The sequence below is a fragment of the Ptychodera flava genome, chromosome 22 (genome assembly GCF_041260155.1).
Source record: "Ptychodera flava strain L36383 chromosome 22, AS_Pfla_20210202, whole genome shotgun sequence".
In the NCBI taxonomy this organism is placed as follows: Eukaryota; Metazoa; Hemichordata; class Enteropneusta; family Ptychoderidae; genus Ptychodera; species Ptychodera flava.
Window position 1 is genome coordinate 30,255,200 of NC_091949.1, and position 22,446 is coordinate 30,277,645.

The 22,446-nt window shown below is 36.9% G+C and overlaps 1 protein-coding gene across 1 annotated transcript; it reads right to left on the reverse strand.

The window, feature by feature from the left end:
- Positions 1 to 506: 506 nt before the first annotated feature.
- On the reverse strand, positions 507 to 20,561 carry LOC139123169 (QRFP-like peptide receptor). The gene is made up of 4 exons (XM_070689239.1): positions 19,935 to 20,561; positions 11,758 to 12,168; positions 4,299 to 4,508; positions 507 to 1,988 (listed from the first exon to the last, which is right to left on the reverse strand). The coding sequence occupies exons 1-4, from the start codon at positions 20,430 to 20,432 to the stop codon at positions 1,863 to 1,865; spliced, it is 1,245 nt and encodes a 414-aa protein (XP_070545340.1). The 5' UTR covers positions 20,433 to 20,561; the 3' UTR covers positions 507 to 1,862.
- Positions 20,562 to 22,446: the final 1,885 nt, after the last annotated feature.

Below are 22,446 nucleotides of genomic sequence, written 5' to 3' on the forward strand. Positions count from 1 at the left end.
CCGTTTAAAAAATATTTGTATTTTTAGTAAAAACACTTAAAAACGAATCATAACTTTAAAGAGGGTAAGAAACACGCAAATAACGTTTGTTATGATAACAACAACTGTCAGTATGATTGTACATTAGCTTTTCAAATTACTGCTCCATTTGACTTCTTGCATACATAAATGAATAGCTCAGTTACAAATAAACCTTCACTCAACTTTCATTTCGTATTTTTGGAGGAGTACTGTGATAGTGAAGTCGATCGGATTCGAACTCACAATGTACGGCAACAAATCACCTACCGAAGACATCACAGTAAAAATCGCCAGGATAAATCACAAACCTTACATGTACATGTGAAAGGAGTGGTTAAACATTCGAGCTTCATTGCAAGTGGTTACAATTTTCAGTCTGCGACCCCTCAATATACTGTCGAGCTCGTGAAGCACCTACACTCGCATACGCGCTATCATACATCGGACGCAAACGTAACCAAAATACGATGATCGCACAATCCCTTGATAAAGAGGCACACCTTTATTTCGAAAAGGATGTCTTTGTGGAACATCTACGTGGAACATATTGAATATATCTACTTCAATCTGTAATTTATAGGATTAAAGTATCCATTTTTCTAATAGCTAATATTATGTGTGATTACTTACAACTAAAGAAATTATATGTATGATCAAGTGGTTTTCTTACATAATATATTAATAGATTCATACACAGTTCAAAGGAATGCACATTTTAAAATGTAATTCATAACATTCTATAATGTTAGGTACGATGCGACAATTTCTTAAAGAATACAAATACACCAGATCACGATTTTGTGATTTAAACCAGATACATCTACGCTTCGATTACCATTTTAAATCTACTTAGCCTAGGCACCAAACATAAAGTAATTAACTTCAGTGGATTGTCACAACCTACCTCAAAATTTGTAAACGTGTGAGAATTCATACGCGTAACCAAAACATGCTATGCATGCTTATCGCAACATTCGCTTTTAGTAAAAGTCAGTTTGGATAACAATCTTCTTGAAATAATTAGTTTCGAAAGTCTTGACTCATACGAATGGAAAAAATATATCGTAATATTCTTTCATAATTAATTTTGCCACTCTCCTACATAAACATTCACTCTTGATCACATAGAAAAGTCAGTCACCGATAAACTTAATGCAAGCATACAAGATGTGTCTTGTGGAAAAATTCTAAACATAAGGACTGTTTCTATGATATCATTCTCGTCAATAGTACATTATGTTCTATCTACTCTCCCTAGGGGCTTGTTTAATGATTAAAGGTACCCGTAATCTTAATATGCCCATATATGGTCAAAGAGGCGTTCCTTGGTTTTCAAAATGACCATGTGAGGGCGCTGTTTTTAAAAAGCGGCCACCCGCTTAAAATCTGTGATTGGTTAAAATTATTGGTAAAATTGTTATTCGTATTAAAACTTAGTACGTCTTCATGACAATATCAATGATGCAAGTTATATATTACCATAAACATCAACCGACAAGTAAACCATATTTGACTCCCTTCTAATGTGTTTGTCGTGTCGAATTGTATATGAAAGTTACCTTCAAACTGTAAACGTGTGATAATTCATGTGCACACAGCTTATCGCAATCTTTTCTTTTAGTGAATGTCAGTTCCGATAGGAATCAGCATGCATGTACTAATTGACTTTGAAAATAATTACTCATAAAAATAATTAACTTAATTTTTCTCATCGCGTTTCCTCTAGAGCAATTACTTTTATCATTCTCCTACATAAACGTTCACTCTTGATCACATTGGAGAACCATTCACGGATAAACTTGATGCAAACCTGCAAGATGTGTCTTGTGTATTAGGTGAACTCAAAGAAGGCTATTAATAGTCTTGATAAATGACGTTCTTGTATATTCTGTTCTAGAGATGGACGATTGATGATGGCGCCCCGCGATCTTCTTAAAATTGCACGGCAGAGCGTGCTTTAAATCTGTCTGAAGGTAAAATGAAAAGATAGGAAATAATTACTACAGTAATGAATGTTTCTGATCGCTATTAGTCGGCTGCGAGAGAGTATTTGCACATCCATAAAAATATTAGTTATCTGTGACTTCACCTGTAGCAAAATGAAAGGTTGTGCAACCAAGGGCCAAAACACACCTCGGTTTAATCAAAAAGCAGTTTGATATCAATGAAATACAAATGAGTTTGGCAACTTCAAATTCGTTGTGATTCAGCAATTCAAAATTCAGTAAAGTATACATCAAAGTTTAATAAAGAAATTGTCTTTGTTCTTAATCGTTGACTTTGACTGCCTGTGAAGTAAACCCTTGAATTACAAAATCAGTATGTCCTTTGTAATTGCTGTACGAGTCAATTTTAACAGAACGTCTGCCAAATTGAAATATAACACAAAATGTTAAAAATCATATGCTCATTAATTAACAGAAAGTGATGTTTAATGAATTTGTGCCAACAGACTCAGATTTGACCCCTTAAGTCGAGAATACCAAGGCATGTTAACATTGAATGTGGAAACTCGGAGATTCCGTTTCGTAAGATGTTTAAACGTAAACTTCGTATACGACAAGCATTAGATTTCAAGTCTGGAAAATGCTATTGTGACGTGAAGATGTTGATCATAAGGTTCTGAAGTTGAACTTTATTTTTCGTATTTTCTATTTTCACCATTGCATATCTACATCGTCTGGTACACTGGTGATACAATCATTTGTGACGTTAGTGTGTTTGTTGGGTCGTCGGTTTACCTGTCTTTCTGTATTTTGATATGTATGTTTCTGTGAAACTTGTATTACGTGAAAGGTTTCTACTGAATTTCAGGGTATTATTTTATAAAAACCACCAAGGTGGCGAACACAGATGATTTCCAAAGGTATCTAAACAGGAGTATGAATAATACTCGACTATAAGAAATTTGCCCTTGCGGAAGATGTACATAAAAAAAAGGGAGCATAATGCTGATTAGAAAACGATTTAAGGTAGTATGCGCCTCGAAAGTGAAAGACTTAAGCTTTAGCTCAAACTATCCTCAATTAAACTTTCGACCATTCTCTTACCAAATCTAGAATACAAATCTGGAGTAACCGTGCGAAATTTGGCACTAGAGCGACATATTACCGTAGATTTCTTGATGTTTGACATTCAAAATGGCCGCCATCCCTGTGTTAACTCTATGGAAAAAAAAAAATTTTCGATTTTCGGAAAACTAAGACGATGAAAACTTTAATTTTCTTTCGCCAAGAGCTTTAAAATGAGCCCCACAAGTGATAGATCAAAAGAGAAATTATAAAATTAAAGCCCGATTATCAGTCCCCGAGGCGCGTTCTACCTTAACTACGTAAAACTAGTTAAGTACGTACTACAAAGTGAGGATATTCTGACAAACATAACAGAAACTAATATAAAAGAAATAAAATGAAATAACGCGGAAAATTATCGGTAAAAGTCGTAATCACGCGGCAGCACAAACAGTATATAAGATATTTTTGCGAGTCTGCAAAGGCTGTCATTGCAATTTCACAAGCCGTATTTCAACATCAGACTCGCATAATTGTCTTCTATCTATCGATATGAGTCCACCTGTTTGTGTCTCTGTTCGAGTAAACATCTGTTTTTCCAATCGCTTCTTAAATGTATCGTGCTCGGTACAAGCATGTCTTTGTCATTACCAACGCTTGGAAGTGAAAACAAACGCATTATGGTATACAAGTTGATAAAGATCTCAATGATTGAAAAATAAAATGATAAACAGTTTCTTGCATTTACAACAGCGCATATTGGCAAAAGGTTTGTAATCAGATCGTTCATGCAAGTTTTGAACGATTTTGCCTGTTACAAGAGGAACGCAAGACTTTTTGCAACTTACAGCACTGCATATTAATCTGAGAGCGATAACCTTTATGACAATATTGTGAACTCAAAATTGACCAAGTAGAGTCTCGGTTTATTCTAAGTCTGTATATTATTGTTGTTTACTGTTTTCCATTTCATGTTATGAACTCATGCACGTTAGTACAGATTAAAGTCCGTCCCTGAGAAGATACCATTCAAAAATTATATTTTTGCACAGAAACTGAAAGTGCGTTGCTTCATGTTTCCTCATCCGAGATCGCCGTGAAACAGTGGATTATACAGTAGTGAATTCCGAAAATCAAAATAAGAAATTATGGTTGACAATATACTGTGCTGCCGCTTCTTCCGTTGTGATAATGCATAACTATATATATATGATTAACAAACTTAAATTGAATTGAATCGTTAAAAACAAGTTTCAAGAAACATACCCGGAAGTTTTCGTTGAGGAAGGTGTAGATGAACGGATTGAGAAAGCTGTCTGACATGGCGAGATAGTGCACAGCAAAGTAGACCTTGACCACGGTTTTGCTATGGACCACAATTAATTGTTCATTGACATGGTAAATGATCCGTAGGACATGTAATGGTAGCCAGCAGAAGAAAAATACAAACACCACCAGTACGACCATTCGAATGACCTGAGAATAGAGTGAGAATGAAAGGTCAGCTAGTAACGTCGTTCTGATGGTATAATGTTATATAATTTGCCCTATTTTGTTTTTATTATACTTTGTCTTTGCTGTTCATTCAAACAAAAATATCTTTTCAAATCCTTCGGAATACATGTCTTCGGAATAAAATCTTGATATCTCGTTTGACTCTCGAAAGAAGAGTAGGTTAAAATTGTACTTTAGCATAAACTCAAGGTACACGAATACATTACAATGGTATCACAATATTTTGACAAGAAATAAGGGAGCCGCCATTATTTACGGACTGGGGGTCGGAGGAATTTCATCGGAAACTCCGAAATTTTGAGTAACCCCCTTCCAACCATGATTAATTTGAGTAACCTCCCTCTAACTCAAAATTTTGACTGACACCCCCCCCCCACTTAGAAAAGTGAAATACCCATACATGTATTTGTAAAATTTACAAAATACAGCAAAGTAAAGACTATTCAAATCCTGATCTACCCTGCCAGATTATCATAAGTTATCTCATGACGGTTGGAAAAGGTGAAACCAACAAAATGAAATTCAAAGTGACAACAAAATACAGTTATAAAAGTTCACGCTATAACCAGTATCAGACCATATAGTATTGTTTAATTTGTAGATGGCGCTGTTGATCGGCTGCCTTTTTAGTTCTCTCTCAGTTTTTAGAACTAATTTTCGTTCTTACGACGTGTTTTCAAGCTGGGTTGTCTTAATCTTGGTTTTAAAGTGTCCTAGCATCAAACGGTTCGGAAGAAGACGTCATCTGTCGCTCCAGAGACTGTAAGTTTCTGCTTCTTTTCTACGGAGTTTCTGACGCACTTTGTGACCAGTTCAACATGGCAGCGCGTACTCTCCTATTACGTCACAGCCTTTGTTCTTCACTGTACAAAACTTCCAAACCCCGTGGACGCAAAGCTGGACGGAAACATCCTAAACCAGTATACCGTATTTCGACCATCGTCACTACAGATCGGACTTCAAGGCTACTACAGAAAAGTGTTCGAACAAGTGTGCTTCAGCAGATATGTGTTCAAGATATTGTATACGGTGAGCCTAAAGCCATTGAAACTCTCGTTACAAATCGTACCATTCAACCAGCTGCAAAGAAGAGAAAACCGGTGCTATTGAAAATTCCAAAGTTCTCCACATGTTTTCAAAAATTGCAACTGAATGCTGCCCTTTGGAATGCACGTTCAATGACTGGAAAAATTGGCGTCATTGCATCAACTCTGATCGAAGATAATCTCGATATCTTACTCATCACGGAAACATGGCTCAAGAGTCAAACCGACCCTGTAATCGCCGATTTCCATTCAGCGGTCAGTGGCTACAATGTTCACCACCAGTCTCGCTCAAGTCGAAGAGGCGGCGGTGTCGCTTTGATCGCTCGCTCCAATTTGCGTGTTACAGAAAAACAATCTGGTTCATTCAATTCTTTTGAATCTCTTGACATCAAACTTCAATCATCAAGTCAGACAGTGCGTATTATCACCATCTACCGCCCGCCGAAATCAAAGAAAAACAGATCGACTACAAATGATTTTCTCACCGAGTTCTCCACACTACTGGAATCTGCTGTAACGTCACCAGGCTATCTTGTCATTGCTGGTGACTTCAACTTTCATCTTGATGACGGCAACTTGCCCGATACAGTGAAGTTTACCACCCTACTGCACTCTATGGGATTGCGTCAACACATTCTCTCGCCTACACATAACAAGGGACACATCCTAGACTAGTTATTACACGTTCAGCAGACCAGATTCTCCACTCCGTCAATATCACTAATTCAATGAACTCTGATCACAGTCTTGTACGGTTCGGTCTGACCGTTCAGCGTCCTGCAAACAGTAAGGTGAGGATCTCACGGCGAAACTTCCGTAACATGAGCACCGATGACTTGCGAGATGAAATCGCTGCTAAGTTTTACACATATCCACGTGATATTAACATTGAGCGTCTATCAAAATTCTACATCGACTCAGTCACAGACATATTAGACACTCTCGCCCCCATCAAGCATAAAGTGGTGACTGATAAAGTAAGAGCTCCATGGTATTGTGAAGAGCTACTATTGCTACGGAAAACTGTGCGACGACTGGAGACAAAATATCGCGCCACAAACCTTGAGATTGATCGTCAGATTTTCCTGACAAAACGGAATGAATACTTTCGCCGCTGTGATGATTTGAAGGCTGACTACCATAGGACTCGCATTGAAGAGGCAGATAATAAGAGGCTGTTCAAGATCATCGCTGAGTTGACTGATGCGAAGGCGATTCACGCCAAAGAGCTACCTTGGCAAATTCCATCGAAGGAAATTCCATCTGAATTCATGAACTACTTCAACACAAAAGTCTCTAAACTTCGCGAAAGTTTACCCAATGTCAGTGTTGACAGTGACTGCGTTTTACCATCCCATACATTTCCAGCTTTCAGTGATGTGTCTGCAGACCAAGTCAATACCCTAATTCAACGAGCAGCGCCGAAATCATGTGATCTTGATGTACTGCCAGCGAACTATATCAAGAAATTTGCCAGTGTTCTATCGCCATTCCTGGCTCATCTCTTCAATGAATCGCTGTCATCTGGAAGTGTGCCCAGTCACTTTAAATCTGCCGTCATCCGACCACTGCTAAAAAAACCTGACCTCAACCCAAACATCCTGAAGAGTTATCGACCGATATCAAATCTACCATTCTTATCTAAAGTTCTTGAGCGCATTGTTGCATCGCAGTTGAGCAGTTACCTCAGTGATCACTCTCTGTTTTCCAAGTTCCAGAGCGCATATCGGGCTCATCACAGTACAGAGACTGCCCTCCTGCGTGTCCATAATGACATCATGCTTGCTCTCAACGACAAAAATGACGTTCTCCTCATCATGCTGGACTTGTCGGCGGCTTTTGACACAGTTGATCATGAGATACTACTTCATAGACTTCAATTTCGGTTTGGTGTCACAGGTACAGCTCTATCGTGGTTCAAGTCGTATCTCACCCATCGCAATCAGTGCGTCAAAGTTGGCTCTGCAGCATCAGCTAGTACACATATGAAGTATGGTGTTCCTCAAGGCTCAGTTTTGGGTCCGATTCTTTTTACTCTGTACACATCACCACTTGAAGACATCATCGTCCAGCATGGTTTTAATCATATGATGTATGCGGATGATACACAGATTTATGTTGTGTGTAGCAGACCTGATGAAGTTCGGGTTTCTGTCGAGGTATGCGCCAACGAAATCCGCTGCTGGATGAAATCCAATATGCTTATACTGAATGATGAGAAGACAGAGGTTGTTCAGTTTTCGTCTCGTCTCAGATCTGATGCAGTGAAACTCTCAAGTCTAAGGATTGGCGAGTCTGATATTGCCCCTTCTGCTACAGTTCGCAATCTCGGTGTGAAACTTACCCATGACGGCTCGATGTCAGACCATATCAGCCACATCTGTAAGAATGGATTTTATGCATTGCGTAGAATTGGCAAGATACGTCAATTGTTGGACAGACCCACCACAGAAAAGATGGTCCATGCATTTGTAACTTCTCAGCTGGATTACTGCAACAGCCTTTTGTATGGTGTTGGGAAATTTCAGCTCGGACGCCTTCAATCACTTCAGAATGCTGCAGCTCGCCTTGTCTCGCGTACTCGAAAATTTGATAATATCACACCCGTTTTCATTGATCTACACTGGCTGCCAGTAGAAGCTAGAATTAAATTCAAAATCTTGTTGACGACCTTTAAAATAGTTCATCGTGCTGCTCCACTTTATCTCATGGATCTGATCGAGATATACATCCCTGCCAGAGATCTCAGATCGAGTAATTCGTTACGCTTAGTGCCACCGCGTGGAATGTTCAACAAGGCATATGGGCAGAGAGCTTTCTCTGTCTGCGCACCTTCTCTATGGAACTCATTGCCTCCTGATATTCGTAATGCCAGCTCCGTTGACTGTTTTAAGCGCGTTTTAAAGACTCACCTATTTGCAAAGCACTATTACTAATGTTTTGGAAAGTCACCATTTTACCGGAACCGCTGATGCTTGATTTATTTTAACATTTTCTGCTACTTACTCCGTATATTTTAATAATGTTTTTTGTATTTTGACTGTTTTACTCTGCAGAAATTTTCATCATTTTTAACCATTTATGTTTTTAGCCTATTTTGATTGTTTTAACATTTAGTTTGTCATGCTTTGCTGGTGTTTTATCAATTTTAAATGTGTAAAGCGCACTGAGACGTATGTGTAGTGCGCTTTAAAGAAATAAATATTATTATTATTATTATGGGTATCATGACAGGGATTTCACAAGGATATCTGACTGGGCAGAATTTGAAAATACAGTGGGAGAACACGTGAGAGGCTAAAGGGGAAAGTGTCAGAGGGGGCTGTCCCCTGTCCTGCATGGAAAAGTTTGAGAAATTGATATGCGCAATGGTGCAGTATGAGAGGTGTTTTTAATTTCTTTACTAAGTAAAACTGTTAGAACACTCCAAGGGGAAGAGCACGAGAGGGGCGTCCTCCTCTGGTATGGAAAATTTTGAGAAATTGATGTGTGTAATGGTGTAATCTGAGAGGTGTTTCAGTTTATTTTGCAATGTTTGAAATCTGTTTGAAAATGACATTGGTCAGTGATATATTTTTATTACATTTTTTGCATATTCAGTGTTTGAGTCACAATATTCACAACCAAACAATGACAATACATTTTGTAAAAATAGTTCTCTGCTTGCCAGAGATAAAGCACCAAAGAATACGCAGGAATCATGGAAAATCTGTGATCATATTGTGTCATTTCTCCAGCTGTCAGCTTCTAATGAAAAGCCTGAATATGGTATGGTTAAGTGTCAAAATGGTTATTGAACTGAAGTCAATAAAAAGATATGTTTCTGTGATAATAAAGGATGAATTCACAATTTTTTCAATTTTATCCTAGATCCCGTGAAAAAGTTGACAAATTGACGTGTGCAATCGTGCAGTCTGGTGCAATTTGAGAGGTGTTTTCAATTAATTTGAGAGGTGTTTTCAATTTGTCGTTTTCTAGTAAAACTGTTAGAACACCCAATGGGGAGAGCACGAGAGGAGGATGTCCCCCCTGTCGCATCAAAAATTTTGAGAAATTGATGTGTGCAACAGTACAATCTGTGATGTGATTCAAATTATTTGGCACAAAACATTGAGTAACCCCCTTCTTCGTCTCCATATTTTGAGCAACCCTCCCTTGAAGTTTTCAATTTTTTGAGTGACCCCCTCACATTCCTCCGACCCCCCAGGCCGTAAATAAGTGGTCATCATCTGTATTCGACATTGTTCTCTGTAAATATTCTGTTAACGATGTTAAAATACTAATGATCAGATGTAGCTGGAGATTTTAACTTTCAAACTACATGGAGGCAAAACATGTATTTACTACCCAAAAATATCAATCAAACAAGTCATCGTTGATGACACAGTCCCCACTTGTTATTGGGTACTTTGATTACAAGTCCTCAGAGAGGATAGCGTCCTCTTCACTCCTCTTCATTCATTAGGTCTGTGATAAAAATGCTTTGATACAGATGGCGCTCAATGGCCAAAAATGAGTTCCATGGTGATGGAAACATATAACCAATGTAGGCTGCCATCCTAATTACAAAAGGTCATTAAATGAGTCAACTAGGAATTAATCGACAGGATGTTGCCAAATTTTTTTGCATACTATCCTTACACTAACAGATTATCAACGGTACCATATTTCATAAAGTTTGATGCAGTATTTACAAAACTATGAGATCATCATCTGTATCAAGTTTCATCAAATTTGACACAATATTTGTGGATATATCACTCTAATTAGGAAAGTTCATTACATATGCCATTACAAATTAATTAAAATGATACTGATAAATGTCTTTTTTAACTGTTAAAGCAATGTGAGCTTAACATCTGTACCAAGTTTCATTATATTTGATGCAGTATTTCTTGACATATCAGCCTAATTACGAAACTTCAATAATTGACATGATACTGCTACATGACGTGAAACAAATTGACGAGCATATGTATAAAATAGGTCAATGTCCTTGTACCAACTTTGAATGATACTGGTGGAAATATGTCTGAGTCATGGCACTGTACATGAGAAAATCGTAACATAATCGCCGCCACGCAGCCATATTGGATCTTACTGTCTAAAAAATCAACATGCATATGTATGACATAAGTCAATGTCCATGTACCAACTTGAATAAAATCAGTTGAGACTTGCCAGAGTTATGGCTCTCGACATGAAAAAAAAACATAACAAAATTGCCATCATGTGGCCATATTGGATTATATCGTGAAACAAATCGACGTACATATGTATAACATAAGTCAATGTCCTTGTACCAACTTTGAATAAATTCGCTTGATACATATCTGAGTTATGGTTCCGGATATGAAAAAAAAATCTTAACAAAATGGCCACACGGCGGCCATATTGGATCGTATCACAAAACAAATCCATGTGCATATGTATGATATAGGTCAATGTCATTGTACTAAGTTTGAATAAATCGGTCGAGACGTGTCAGAGTTTAGGCTAAGGACATGAAAAATTGTAACAAAATGGCTGCCATGCAGCCATTTTGGATCATATCATGAAACAAATTGATGTGCATATGTATGACGTATACGTAGGTTAATGTCCTTGTACCAACTTTGAATAAAATCAGTTGAGATATGCCTAAGTTATGGCTCTGTACATGAAAAAATCGTAACAAAATGGCCGCACGGCAGCCATATTGGATAGTATCACAAAACAAATTAATGTGCATATGTATGACATAGGTCAATGTCCTTGTACCAGCTTCGAATAAAACCGGTTGAAACTTGTCTGTCTTATGGCTCCGTACATGAAAAAATAGCAATAAAATGGCCGCATGGCGGCCATATTGGATTGTATCACAAAACAAATTGACGTGCATATGTATGACATATGAAGTAATCCTTGTACCAAGTTTGAATGGAATCGCTCCAGGCATCTCTGAGATATCTGCGTGAACGGACGGACGCACGGACGAAAGGACGGACGCACAGACATGGCCAAACCTATAAGTCCCCCGGACGGTGTCCGTGGGGTCTAATAACTTATTTTTGTTGAAAAATGAAACAAAATTGATATGAAAGTAAATTTAATGACTACATATAAAACGGTATACAGCAAGGAGTTACATTATTTTGACATGACAAGTTTTCAACCTTTAATACCTTCCACTTCGTTTTCAGTTGTTGTTCATGTCTTGATTTGTTGTCGTTGTCAGGGACGTTTCTGTTCCACAGTTGCTGTGCAATCCTGCCATACATTGCACATATGATTATCAACGGTATAACAAATGATATGGAAGTGTAGCATAGTTCATACACCATCGGTGCGGCTGCATTCCCAGGCCAGGTTTCTTGGCATATCACCCTGGTGACGTTGTTCTCAACAGTGGTATACGTGCGTGTGATGAACAGTTCGACGGTTGAAATGTTGATTGCAAGTATCCATATGACAGCGATCATCAGTATTTTACGGTAGCTTGGAGATCTTGTCCGAACACTGAGTGGGCTTTCCACCGCCCTACACCTGCCCACGCTGATTACTAACAAAGTGAATATACTGGCGAGGACAGAAACCTGTGATATGATGATATAGATAACGCTTATCAATGAAATGTAAAACAATGTAAAAAAGTGAAATGTAAAAAGCCAGTCACAGCTTATACAACCTCCCACGTATTCGTCATTATTTGAATCAAGACACTACTGAAATTCTTGTTCACGCTCTCGTTTGCTCCCACCTCGACTACGCCAATTCAATCTTATATGGCCTGCCAAATCAGCATTTTAATAAATTACAGCGTGTTCAAAATGATGCAGCAAGAGTGGTAATGCAACTGAGAAACTATGATGGTGTGACTGACTCACTGATCCAACTACACTGGCTTCAGTAAAGGCCAGGGTTAATTTCAAAATTATCTTGCAGGTCTTTAAGGCTCTAAATGGTATGGCACCACAGTATATTTGTGCTTTGGTAGAAAGAGTCAGCGTTAATAGGTATAATCTGCGGATAAATTCCGGTATGAATCTTGTAGTATCGAGATCTTTCAACAAGTATAATGATCGTTCATTTGCAGTCTGTGGTCCAAGGTTGTGGAACTCACTCCCACTTGAATTACAGTGCATAACAGAAATTCAACCTTTTAAATCAAAATCAAAAACATGCTTTTTAAACAATTTTATCAACTGCACTGATTAATTTTTAATATTATTGGACATTTTATGAGAGTTTATTTTAAATCTTGTTTTGTATTGTTATTGAATGCCATACTTTTTATTGTTTTACTTGATGTAAAGCGCTTTTGAATATTTTATTGTAGAAAAAGCGCCATAGAAATATATTGAACATTAAACATAAAACAATTCAAGACACCCTCAATGATGATAGAATGTAACAGCAATTTCTCACATTCCTGGCCACTGGAAGTGTGGGATCGCCGGTGTAGGAAAAAATATCCCCAACTCGTGTGAGAAATCTGATCCTAGGTCCTTAGGGATGTTAGGTTCTATTATTCTCTTACTTCATCGCACAGTGACATGTACATTAAAAGCGGGGGTAAAATAACTTTCCTCGTTTTTGCACACGGTAAGCTCCAGAAGACCAGTCTCTTACTCCTAAAGGTTTTAAATATTTTATCTCCATAACAACAACAAACAATCAACAAACGTCGGTCAATTTTGATAACAACAAAAAATAAACATCGGTCAATTTTGATGAAATTTAGATTGGGGTTTATCACATGTTACTTATTGGAAACGATTTTCCTGACCTGAAAGTATTAAAACGGTATACACCCGACGCAAAATATTACCCTTATCCTGATTGTAATAAAAGTAGACAAAAGCGCATGCTTTTCCATTGCAAAGTAATCCATAAAACACATTTCTAGTAGTGAAGACAATAGCATTTAATTGATGTTATACGAATCTTTAAAGGAAAGACCCACAAAACGGTGACATGCGTGTACATGCATACACAAAGCACCAACATAAATAGTAGCATGCACTTCCGTTTCCTTCAAATTGAACACTTTATATCAGCAATTATACAGGATTCGCCAGTTTAATTTTAGTTATGATTATATATGTATCGAGACTTTCAAAGGAGCATGTAAATGGGACTTACTTCCTGTCCCTGACCTTGAACAGTTGCATTTGACTGTTCAGAAAACACGTCTGAATTATAATCGTCTGAATTCTACAAAACAACCTTAATAACATCCTTGCAATGTGTCATAGAAAGACATCTCAAACAAAGATTAATTAAACATTATTACTTCAACATAAACGCTTCGTTAAGCTTGAGTACAAAAGAGCTGGACTGACCTCGAACTTGGCAAGTAAGAAGATAAAGAGAATAACTATGTACCATTGGAATTAGTTTTTAATTGTCATCACTGAACGGAAAGCTATTTCGTGCCTTTAACAAGCGATCGAACATAAAACAAAACACATAATGATGCCCCAGTTTGAAAATAAATTTGGCCATCAAGTGACAGCAAAATGAACGATTCAAAACTCTGATTACTATTATCTGACCCACATTGCCATTTAATGATCATTTGTAATATTGACTTTCACAAGGCAAGCTGCTTGATATACAATATACACACATATACTTACTCTGTACATTTGTCAAATACGTTAAGTATACACGTACATAAACTTATAAAATGCACAAATACAGTACATACACTTGGTGTGCAAAGATCTGTATTCCGTATACTCTTAATCTGCATTGATATACGACACGAATTTTGTCCGGCCTGATAGAAAACATTTTTTGGAGTGCAAGGCTCCTGAGTATGCCATATGCAAATATGTCAAACCTATTGACACATGATTAGGGTCTTCTCCAATCAGCCTTCTCGCCCTCTAAGATAATCTCTACACGATATATACAAGGCATTGTGATGTTAATTAACTTTATACCCCCTGCATGGTTAGCATTAATGATACAGCTTGGATGGTAACCCTGCAAATCATGGCAGAAGGCAGACCAGAGTGGAGTGATGGACAGACAATTTAATAAAGAGTGTCGGTGAATCGGATGATACTTCATCGCAAACCTGTCCATCGGATATATCTTTGTTAAAAATTACCAGCCTTACGTTACCCAGTTAGTACACTCGCCCTGAGTCTAATCTAAATTTTACATAGACACGGTCCCTCCACAAAGGAAGGGACCGTGACACAGACAATTACATTTTTTATTCCTCTTTCAGGACAGTAATTTCGACATGTTAAGTTTTTAGGTGCATGCGCAAAGGTAAGAGAAAAGCTCGCTTTAGCCTGTGAAATAATTGAAATTATTACCCAAAAGGCAAGGACCCGATGTAATTTTTGTAGTTGACCTGTTCATGATTTTACGAATGACGCAAATACAATATTAACTTTGACATCAAGTTATCGTTTGGAATAAATTTGACTTCAATACGGATATCTTATACTAGCGCAGGTTTGCGATAACGATCTCGATAACTCCGTAGGCTTTCACATCATCTTTTCATGAAGGTCGAAAATAAATACAAGACATACAAATAAAATACAAATAAAAGGCATACAAATTCTTTAAGTCGAGTTAATAGATAAATTTATTTTCTAATAAATAGTATGATTCAGTGGGTTAAGGAATTTGAAATATACTACAAAGAAACATGGAGCATTTAGTTTGATGATGATGACTGAGTCACGAGGCGAGGCGTACAATACTCCTTTTCTAGATATCACGTGTTATCACCAAAAAGACGCGTGATTCTCTCTCTGTACATATTTTACCCTCTACTGCATACGTACTGCTTACTGTATAGTATACTGTGTGCTAACTGCACGTCGTACAAACTGCTGTATAAGTACTGCTTTCAAGCTAAATAATCATTTCATTTGAAAATTTAAGGTGTTTATGACTTCAGACAAACTGATTTTGCTTCGCTCAAGTAACATTTTCTATGGGTAATTTATTTGTTTACTGCTTGTGAGTATACAGTCGTCCGACCTACTTCACATTTTGTCATAAATCAAACTGAATTAAATTATACCTTTCCGCTGAAATTTTTTACATAGCTGTTTTTAGTGACGGTATAGGTTGCAGGAACATGCAAAGCCCGCTATACGTCTTGTGTGTAACGCCGAATGTACACAATTCATATAAAAAATTGGTCTTTCACCTCACGTTGTCTGATCCCATACTTCGACTTAAAATTAGCCGAAGAAACAAAACCTTCAAATCGTGTTATTTGTTCATATTATAACGACTAACAAGTAGTGAATGTTGTTGACAAAACATCGACAGATGATTGAAAAGCGTAACGTTCACACAAATTTACAATTTCTGTGTCGTTTGAAATAAAAAGACGGTTCTATCATGGATGCGTCAAGCAGCTCTTCTCCCATCATGACCATTAATTAAAATTTCGGTAAAAAAGACTATACGAATTAGCATGCTGATATTCATAAAAAGGCTAATGCCCTGATAAAAATGCAACAATGTAAAGAATACATATAGAAAACACGATTTACATAAATTATAATTTCCATTCTTTCCTACTCTTTCGATCTGATCGGTGAAAACATATCAGGGATGCTAATTACTACCACAGAAGACTAAACTATTCTATTCTTAGGCCGAAACAGCCATTTTGCTGGCGGCATTCCTTCCGGACTAACTATTCAACTATTCAAATAATATATATATATATATATATATATATAATATATATATATATATATATATATATATATATATATATATATGTGTGTGTGTGTGTGTGTGTGTGTGTGTGTGTGTGTGTGTGTGTGTGTGTGAAACTTAAGTAACAGATATTACTTTGTACTTGAAGTAATTTGTGTTGATACATACATACAATATATATATATATATATATATATATATATATATATATATATATATATATATATATATATATATATATATATATATATATATATATATTTTTCCCTGAATCCGTACTTATGAAGCTCCGGCATCACAGGCATAATAACCTTTTACCACCTAACTCATGATCATAAACTTAAATATTTAACGAGCTATCGAACTAGCATTATCTTTGTTCATGTCGTGAGGAAACATCATCAATTATTAGATAACATAAAGAAAACCCTTTGTATTGCATATGTCGCGGTACGTTTTTGTTTTAAAACAAAACAATCAATGGGACCCGCCAGTAACTTGTCTGTTTAGAATATGGTCGGAAACTAAACAATAAATATATTTTTATCTTTGAGTAACTATTTTTATTTTTCCTTGTAGAAAGAGCTTGGTAAGCATAGAAAGTAGTGTACTCCATCAGTAACATAGCAAAACATGGGGGTACTTTACTAGATTGTAAGGGTTAGACCGAATGCTAAATAGGAAGACTATAATAAAACTCCTGTATCCAAAGACCGTAAAGCAAAGATATAAAGTATATCTGAGAGAGAGAGAGAGAGAGAGAGAGAGAGAGAGAGAGAGAGAGAGAGAGAGAGAGAGAGAGAGAGAGAGAGAGAGGGTGGGGTCGGAAGGAGAGAGAGATATAAATAACGTGTGCTTTTACAACGATAATTTGACGCAGATCAGTCGGTTGATAGTGTGTCATTTCATGCATGGCTTGATTACAATGCATGTGCTTCGTATAGATCGAATGTTAATATTTTCATTTTACACGATGACCGGAACGAACGCTATCATTTCTCCAGCAGTTTCAGAGAATATAATGCTTTTAAAATAATGTAATTTATCTATATGTATCTGTCGTCCCTCTTGAAGAGCGCAAAAGTATTTATTTGCTATAATTTAACCGCCGTCCATTCGACCGAAACCCTCAATGTGGGCTTTAGTTGACGGTTTAGCACTATATGGATCTACCTGCAAATGAATGACACGAACATTTCGTAAGATGAGGCTCATATTTATCAACAGATGTTTCAAAGAAAGAAAACAAAACAAAATATTATAACACGTTGCTGAAGGACTCTTCTGAAATGATCAACACCAGCTGATGTAGTTGGCTTTCGCCCGATTAGGTTTTGCAAGGTTGTCCCGGTAAAATTTATTTAAAAAGAATAAAGAAAAAAATGTTAAATGGATATATATATATATATATATATATATATATATATATATATATATATATATATATATATATATATATATATATATATATATATATGTATGTGTGTGTGTGTGTGCCGAACACTAAAGTGCTTATACTTGTTTGTTATTTCATATTTATATATTTTCAATCAAACTTTAAGATCTGTCTGTCTGTATGCATGTATCTATATACGTCTGTCTGTATGTCTGCGCACACAGATATGAATGTATGCCTGCATGCATTCATGCAGTGTTGACTTGTACTTTACCCATTTTTTTCGAACGGTAACATCAGCAGGGATGTAGACTATTTCTGAACATACTGGCACTGTACGCCCTGAATGGCAAAGCCGTGACCCGCACAACTGCAAAGGGAAATGTCTCAACTCTGTGCTGAGTATCGCACGAAATTGACAAACAACGATCGGGTAAAACGTACTTCAATTATTTTAAAGCCTTCTAAGACATGGTGTCAACCAGTGATACAGAGTTGGAGATTTTCCAGCTAACAAGCCTGGCTGTTTGATGTAACTCTACAGTTTACTTGAGTTGTTATTATTTGATCACATTTGACATTGCGAGATTCTAGTATTATGTAATTGTACTTTACACTGTTACTGCGATTACATATTTAACGGGCAGACATCACTTATAACAATATGCTCCTCTTATCTAATGATGCAGGATAAGCTATTTTCAAAATACACTATTCCTAACGACGGCATGTGCCTAATCAATGTAATTCCATTCGGAACTATGAATACTTTCAGCGATGTGGATTAAAAATTAAGTTGTTATCTTTATGACGCACGCATTAAGTCAAGGAGATCAATGCATTTCCTAAAAATAGAAACGTCGGAAGTTACGGAATGTCTACGTTATCTTCTTGTCTTCTTGTTTGAAACAAAGATTTTCCTCTCCGAAACATCGGTTGTTTCCATTGCTTTTTTCAACAAATGAAGTAAAGTAAACAATTGTACTTATCAATTTTAATCGCATTATTTTGTATTCACCATTGCTATTGTTTCATTTTATTTTATCCCGACATATAAGATACTATATTTTCAATGAAGTTCGTATTCGTTAAAGCGTTCCTGACGTGCCATTTCATTGTGATAAGATATGAAAAGCCCTGTATACTATTTATAATATTGCATTACCACCCAATGTGATACTGTGTCAATTACTGTAACTCATGCTTTGCTAAATAATAACTGTGTTCGCTTTCCACAGAAACCCCAACGAAGTCAATTTAAGTAAAAGATAATAAACAAAACGTTGAAAAGCAATCTATTACATGGAATGTCCTGAAATGATGAATTCTCATCACCACTTCAATTTACCACACTCTCAAAAACTAATTCATAAGATGATAGTGTACCTAATGAGTAATTTTTCTGGTAACAGTCTTAGGAAGGAAATAAAATGACTGATCTTATGGCACACAGTCCCGTTTGAAACAATTTAAAATCAACTCTTCCTTCTATACTTGATGGCGACGCGTTTTTACTCCAGAATCAACAAGTATATGTCGCAATAAAGTGTTGACTTGGTTTTGAAAGAAGTGTTCTGTTTTCCTCCCTCACTCTCGTGCTATCGAGCGAAATGCTTTACTTCTCTTACTTTGTGTAGTTTGATTCTGGCAAGACCATAGATCCATTCTCTCCTTACATGTAGAATTGCAAACATTGATTCACCGCTCTTTGCAAAGACTAACAGCATGAAAAGGCTTTGAATTATCTGATTTTGGAATGGATGAGAACAGTTTGACCTTCATAGTCCTAAATGCTTACCGGACAAACACAAAATCAAAAGAAACTTCACTCAAAGCAAAAAGATAATAGATTTTTAAGTCAAACAGTTTTTGTACAAATTAAATGTTAGATATCTAACTCATACATGAAAGCCGGCATTAAGAGTAATTTATTGACATCAAAATAGCAGAGTCAAAATGTTAAAAAAAGAGGTGAAAGTGATGGTCTTAGTAAAATGACAGGAGAGAGAGAGAGAGAGAGAGAGAGAGAGAGAGAGAGAGAGAGAGAAGAGAGAGAGAGAGAGAGAGAGAGAGAGACATTTTGGAGATTTTCCACTAAAACAACGCACTTCAGTCAATCTTGAAGTCGAAGGACATAACAGATCCCGTCATGGTGATATTATCACGTTATTCGGTTTGTTAACTTTGAAAGGTCGTAAAGGTTTTGATCGGCTATGGAAATACTACCTACTGTAGATTGTAAATATATCAACTTACCTGTTGCATGAAATACACAAATGGGCACATGAAATCACCAAAGGTCCATTCTTGTAACATCACGGACATGAATGTAAATGGCATACAGAATATTGCCATGGCAATATCGGCCACTGCAAGATTTATCAAATATATATTCAAATTCGATCTTGACCGCTTACTGCGAGAGAGGACTGCTATTACTGTCAGGTTTCCAACCAAGCTCAGTGCGATTGCAATTGAGTAGGCAGCAATCAGAACAGATTGACCAGTCGGCGAGATAGGGTCGTCGAATTCTACGGACTGGCTGGGCAGCCCGTTTATCGGCGGTAAGTAGGTCATATTGCCGCATAATTGGTTTTGGAATTGCCAGTAGACACTGCTCTGTTTGCAGGATTCCTCGAAACACGAGCAGTTGTAACCCAATAAGAGGAAAAGACGAAGAAACTCAATGCCGGTAATATCACTGGTACTCATACCTAATTCAATGACGTCCCTGTCCAGTAAACTCTTGGTCATTCACAGTATCGAAGCGCAACAACTGTAGGAACTTATCAATGTGCACACTATTTTTTTCCGATACCAATTACGCTGGCTACCGTTCCTCGTTTAGTATGTTTGTATGTGCTCCCAGCAAAACCAGTGAGTGGAATACTTATGTAGATGTACATTACTACGCATGCTCGATGGCCGCCTGTGGCAACAGGTCAACGACTTGTAGCCGAGAGGAGGCGCACCTTTCTTTTATAAGAGTACGACCAGTTTATTAATCACCTAGTGTGAATACTCTCAACACCGAGCACTGGGCAAAATGCTTGATATACAACAATATATACGCTACGCATATATTGGCATGTTCCATATACAAAGATATATGTTACGTATGCAATTAATATTGTGTTCCATATACGTCAATATACGTGGATATACTTAACGTATATCAAGCATTTTGCCCAGTGGAGGTCGTTGACTCGAGTTTTGCAAACAATATTACCTTTATATATATCGTAAAAAGTGAAAATAGCGTTCATAGGAAACTAGCACCTGAAGCGATGGCTTGTCGGAGAAACTCAGATTTCGGCGATAAAGGCAGCAATTAAAACATGACCGTATACGATTCAAAACTACCTATCTCTAAACGATGGAAATATTATATAGTACACAAAGTACTTGCAGGAAAGTTTTCAGTTATGCCTTATTGTTTCGTTACCTTGCATTCGTATTTGACGTTCAATGCACACATGTTTTGTAGATAAGAAACAAGGTTTTGTAGATAGTAAATACACGTTTGTTGTTAAGACTCTCAGTCAATAAAAAGACTACTAACTAGTAAACGCAGAAGACAGCCTGTACAATCCGCCCATAAAATAAATTTTAAATCAGATACTTTCGCTGAGCCATCATGAAGTCGTACACGGTCATAAAGCTGAGAAGTTGTGACTCATAAGTAGTTCAGTGAAAAAGACTGTATCATTGGTATTTTGTAAACAAAAGTAGCAGACCGTGATTCAAACCATGTGAGCTACTCACATTGCAGCTGTACAAACAAGAAATATTATTTCTTAAACTGACAAATACTCAGGCTGGAATCTAGAATGAGAGTCAGATTTGAGTGCATTGCTGAGTTCACGTGTTTGCCTGTTCAGTTAGTTTCTAAATACGTAGACTATATGAAGACTACCCGTACTGCTGTCTTATTAGTTCCAGTTTCTTTTTCTATCCGCAATTTTATCTAGGGTCTTATCTACAAAATCTATCCGACAGTGTATTGAACCTAACAAATGTGTACGGAACGTTTATGCAGCTGGCGAACCTGGGCGAATTGTCCTGTATTGTTGGCAAAATGACAAAACATCAAAAGAGAGCATACAAAAGAATGCAGAACTTGAACAAACTGGCATGTATTGATCTAAATGTAATTAAGTGTTTGAATGAACAGCCCCTTTAAACTAGTCCGTTCTAGAGCTGTTTCATTCATTTCACTTTATTTCATGATTAAAGATTAAAAGCAACCGACAGATGTCACTACGTCAACACACGGTATGAGAAGTCGAGCAGATTCAAATCAAATGAAGGGAAACTAATTCACTGCACAAATTAATCTTGTATGAGCCCTTATGGCTTACTATATTACAGGTGTTATCGCGTTTCTGAATCAGTGTACGTATAGAGCAAGTCTGTAAATAAACTTTTATCTAATATGTGTAACGTGTGGTTGGTAGCTCTTATCAACAATGTTACCCAAAATATCAAATGCGACCGTTTATGCAAAAAATGAGGGTCTGAAAATTTGGCGTACACAACAAAGCCATTGCCTATCTTTTCGAAAGAATCATTAGATATTTCACTAGTTTGTAATTCGTAGGATGCAAAGAGACAATGCGAGAGTTTCTATTTATCGATGGCATGAAATTCAACCAATGATCGTGTGAACCGCTATGATAGGGATGTCTTACATGGTGAGTTTCATAGATATAATTGGCGCGTTCGTATTTTTTCATCTGCTTGTATGAGTCGATTTGTTGTTCATTTT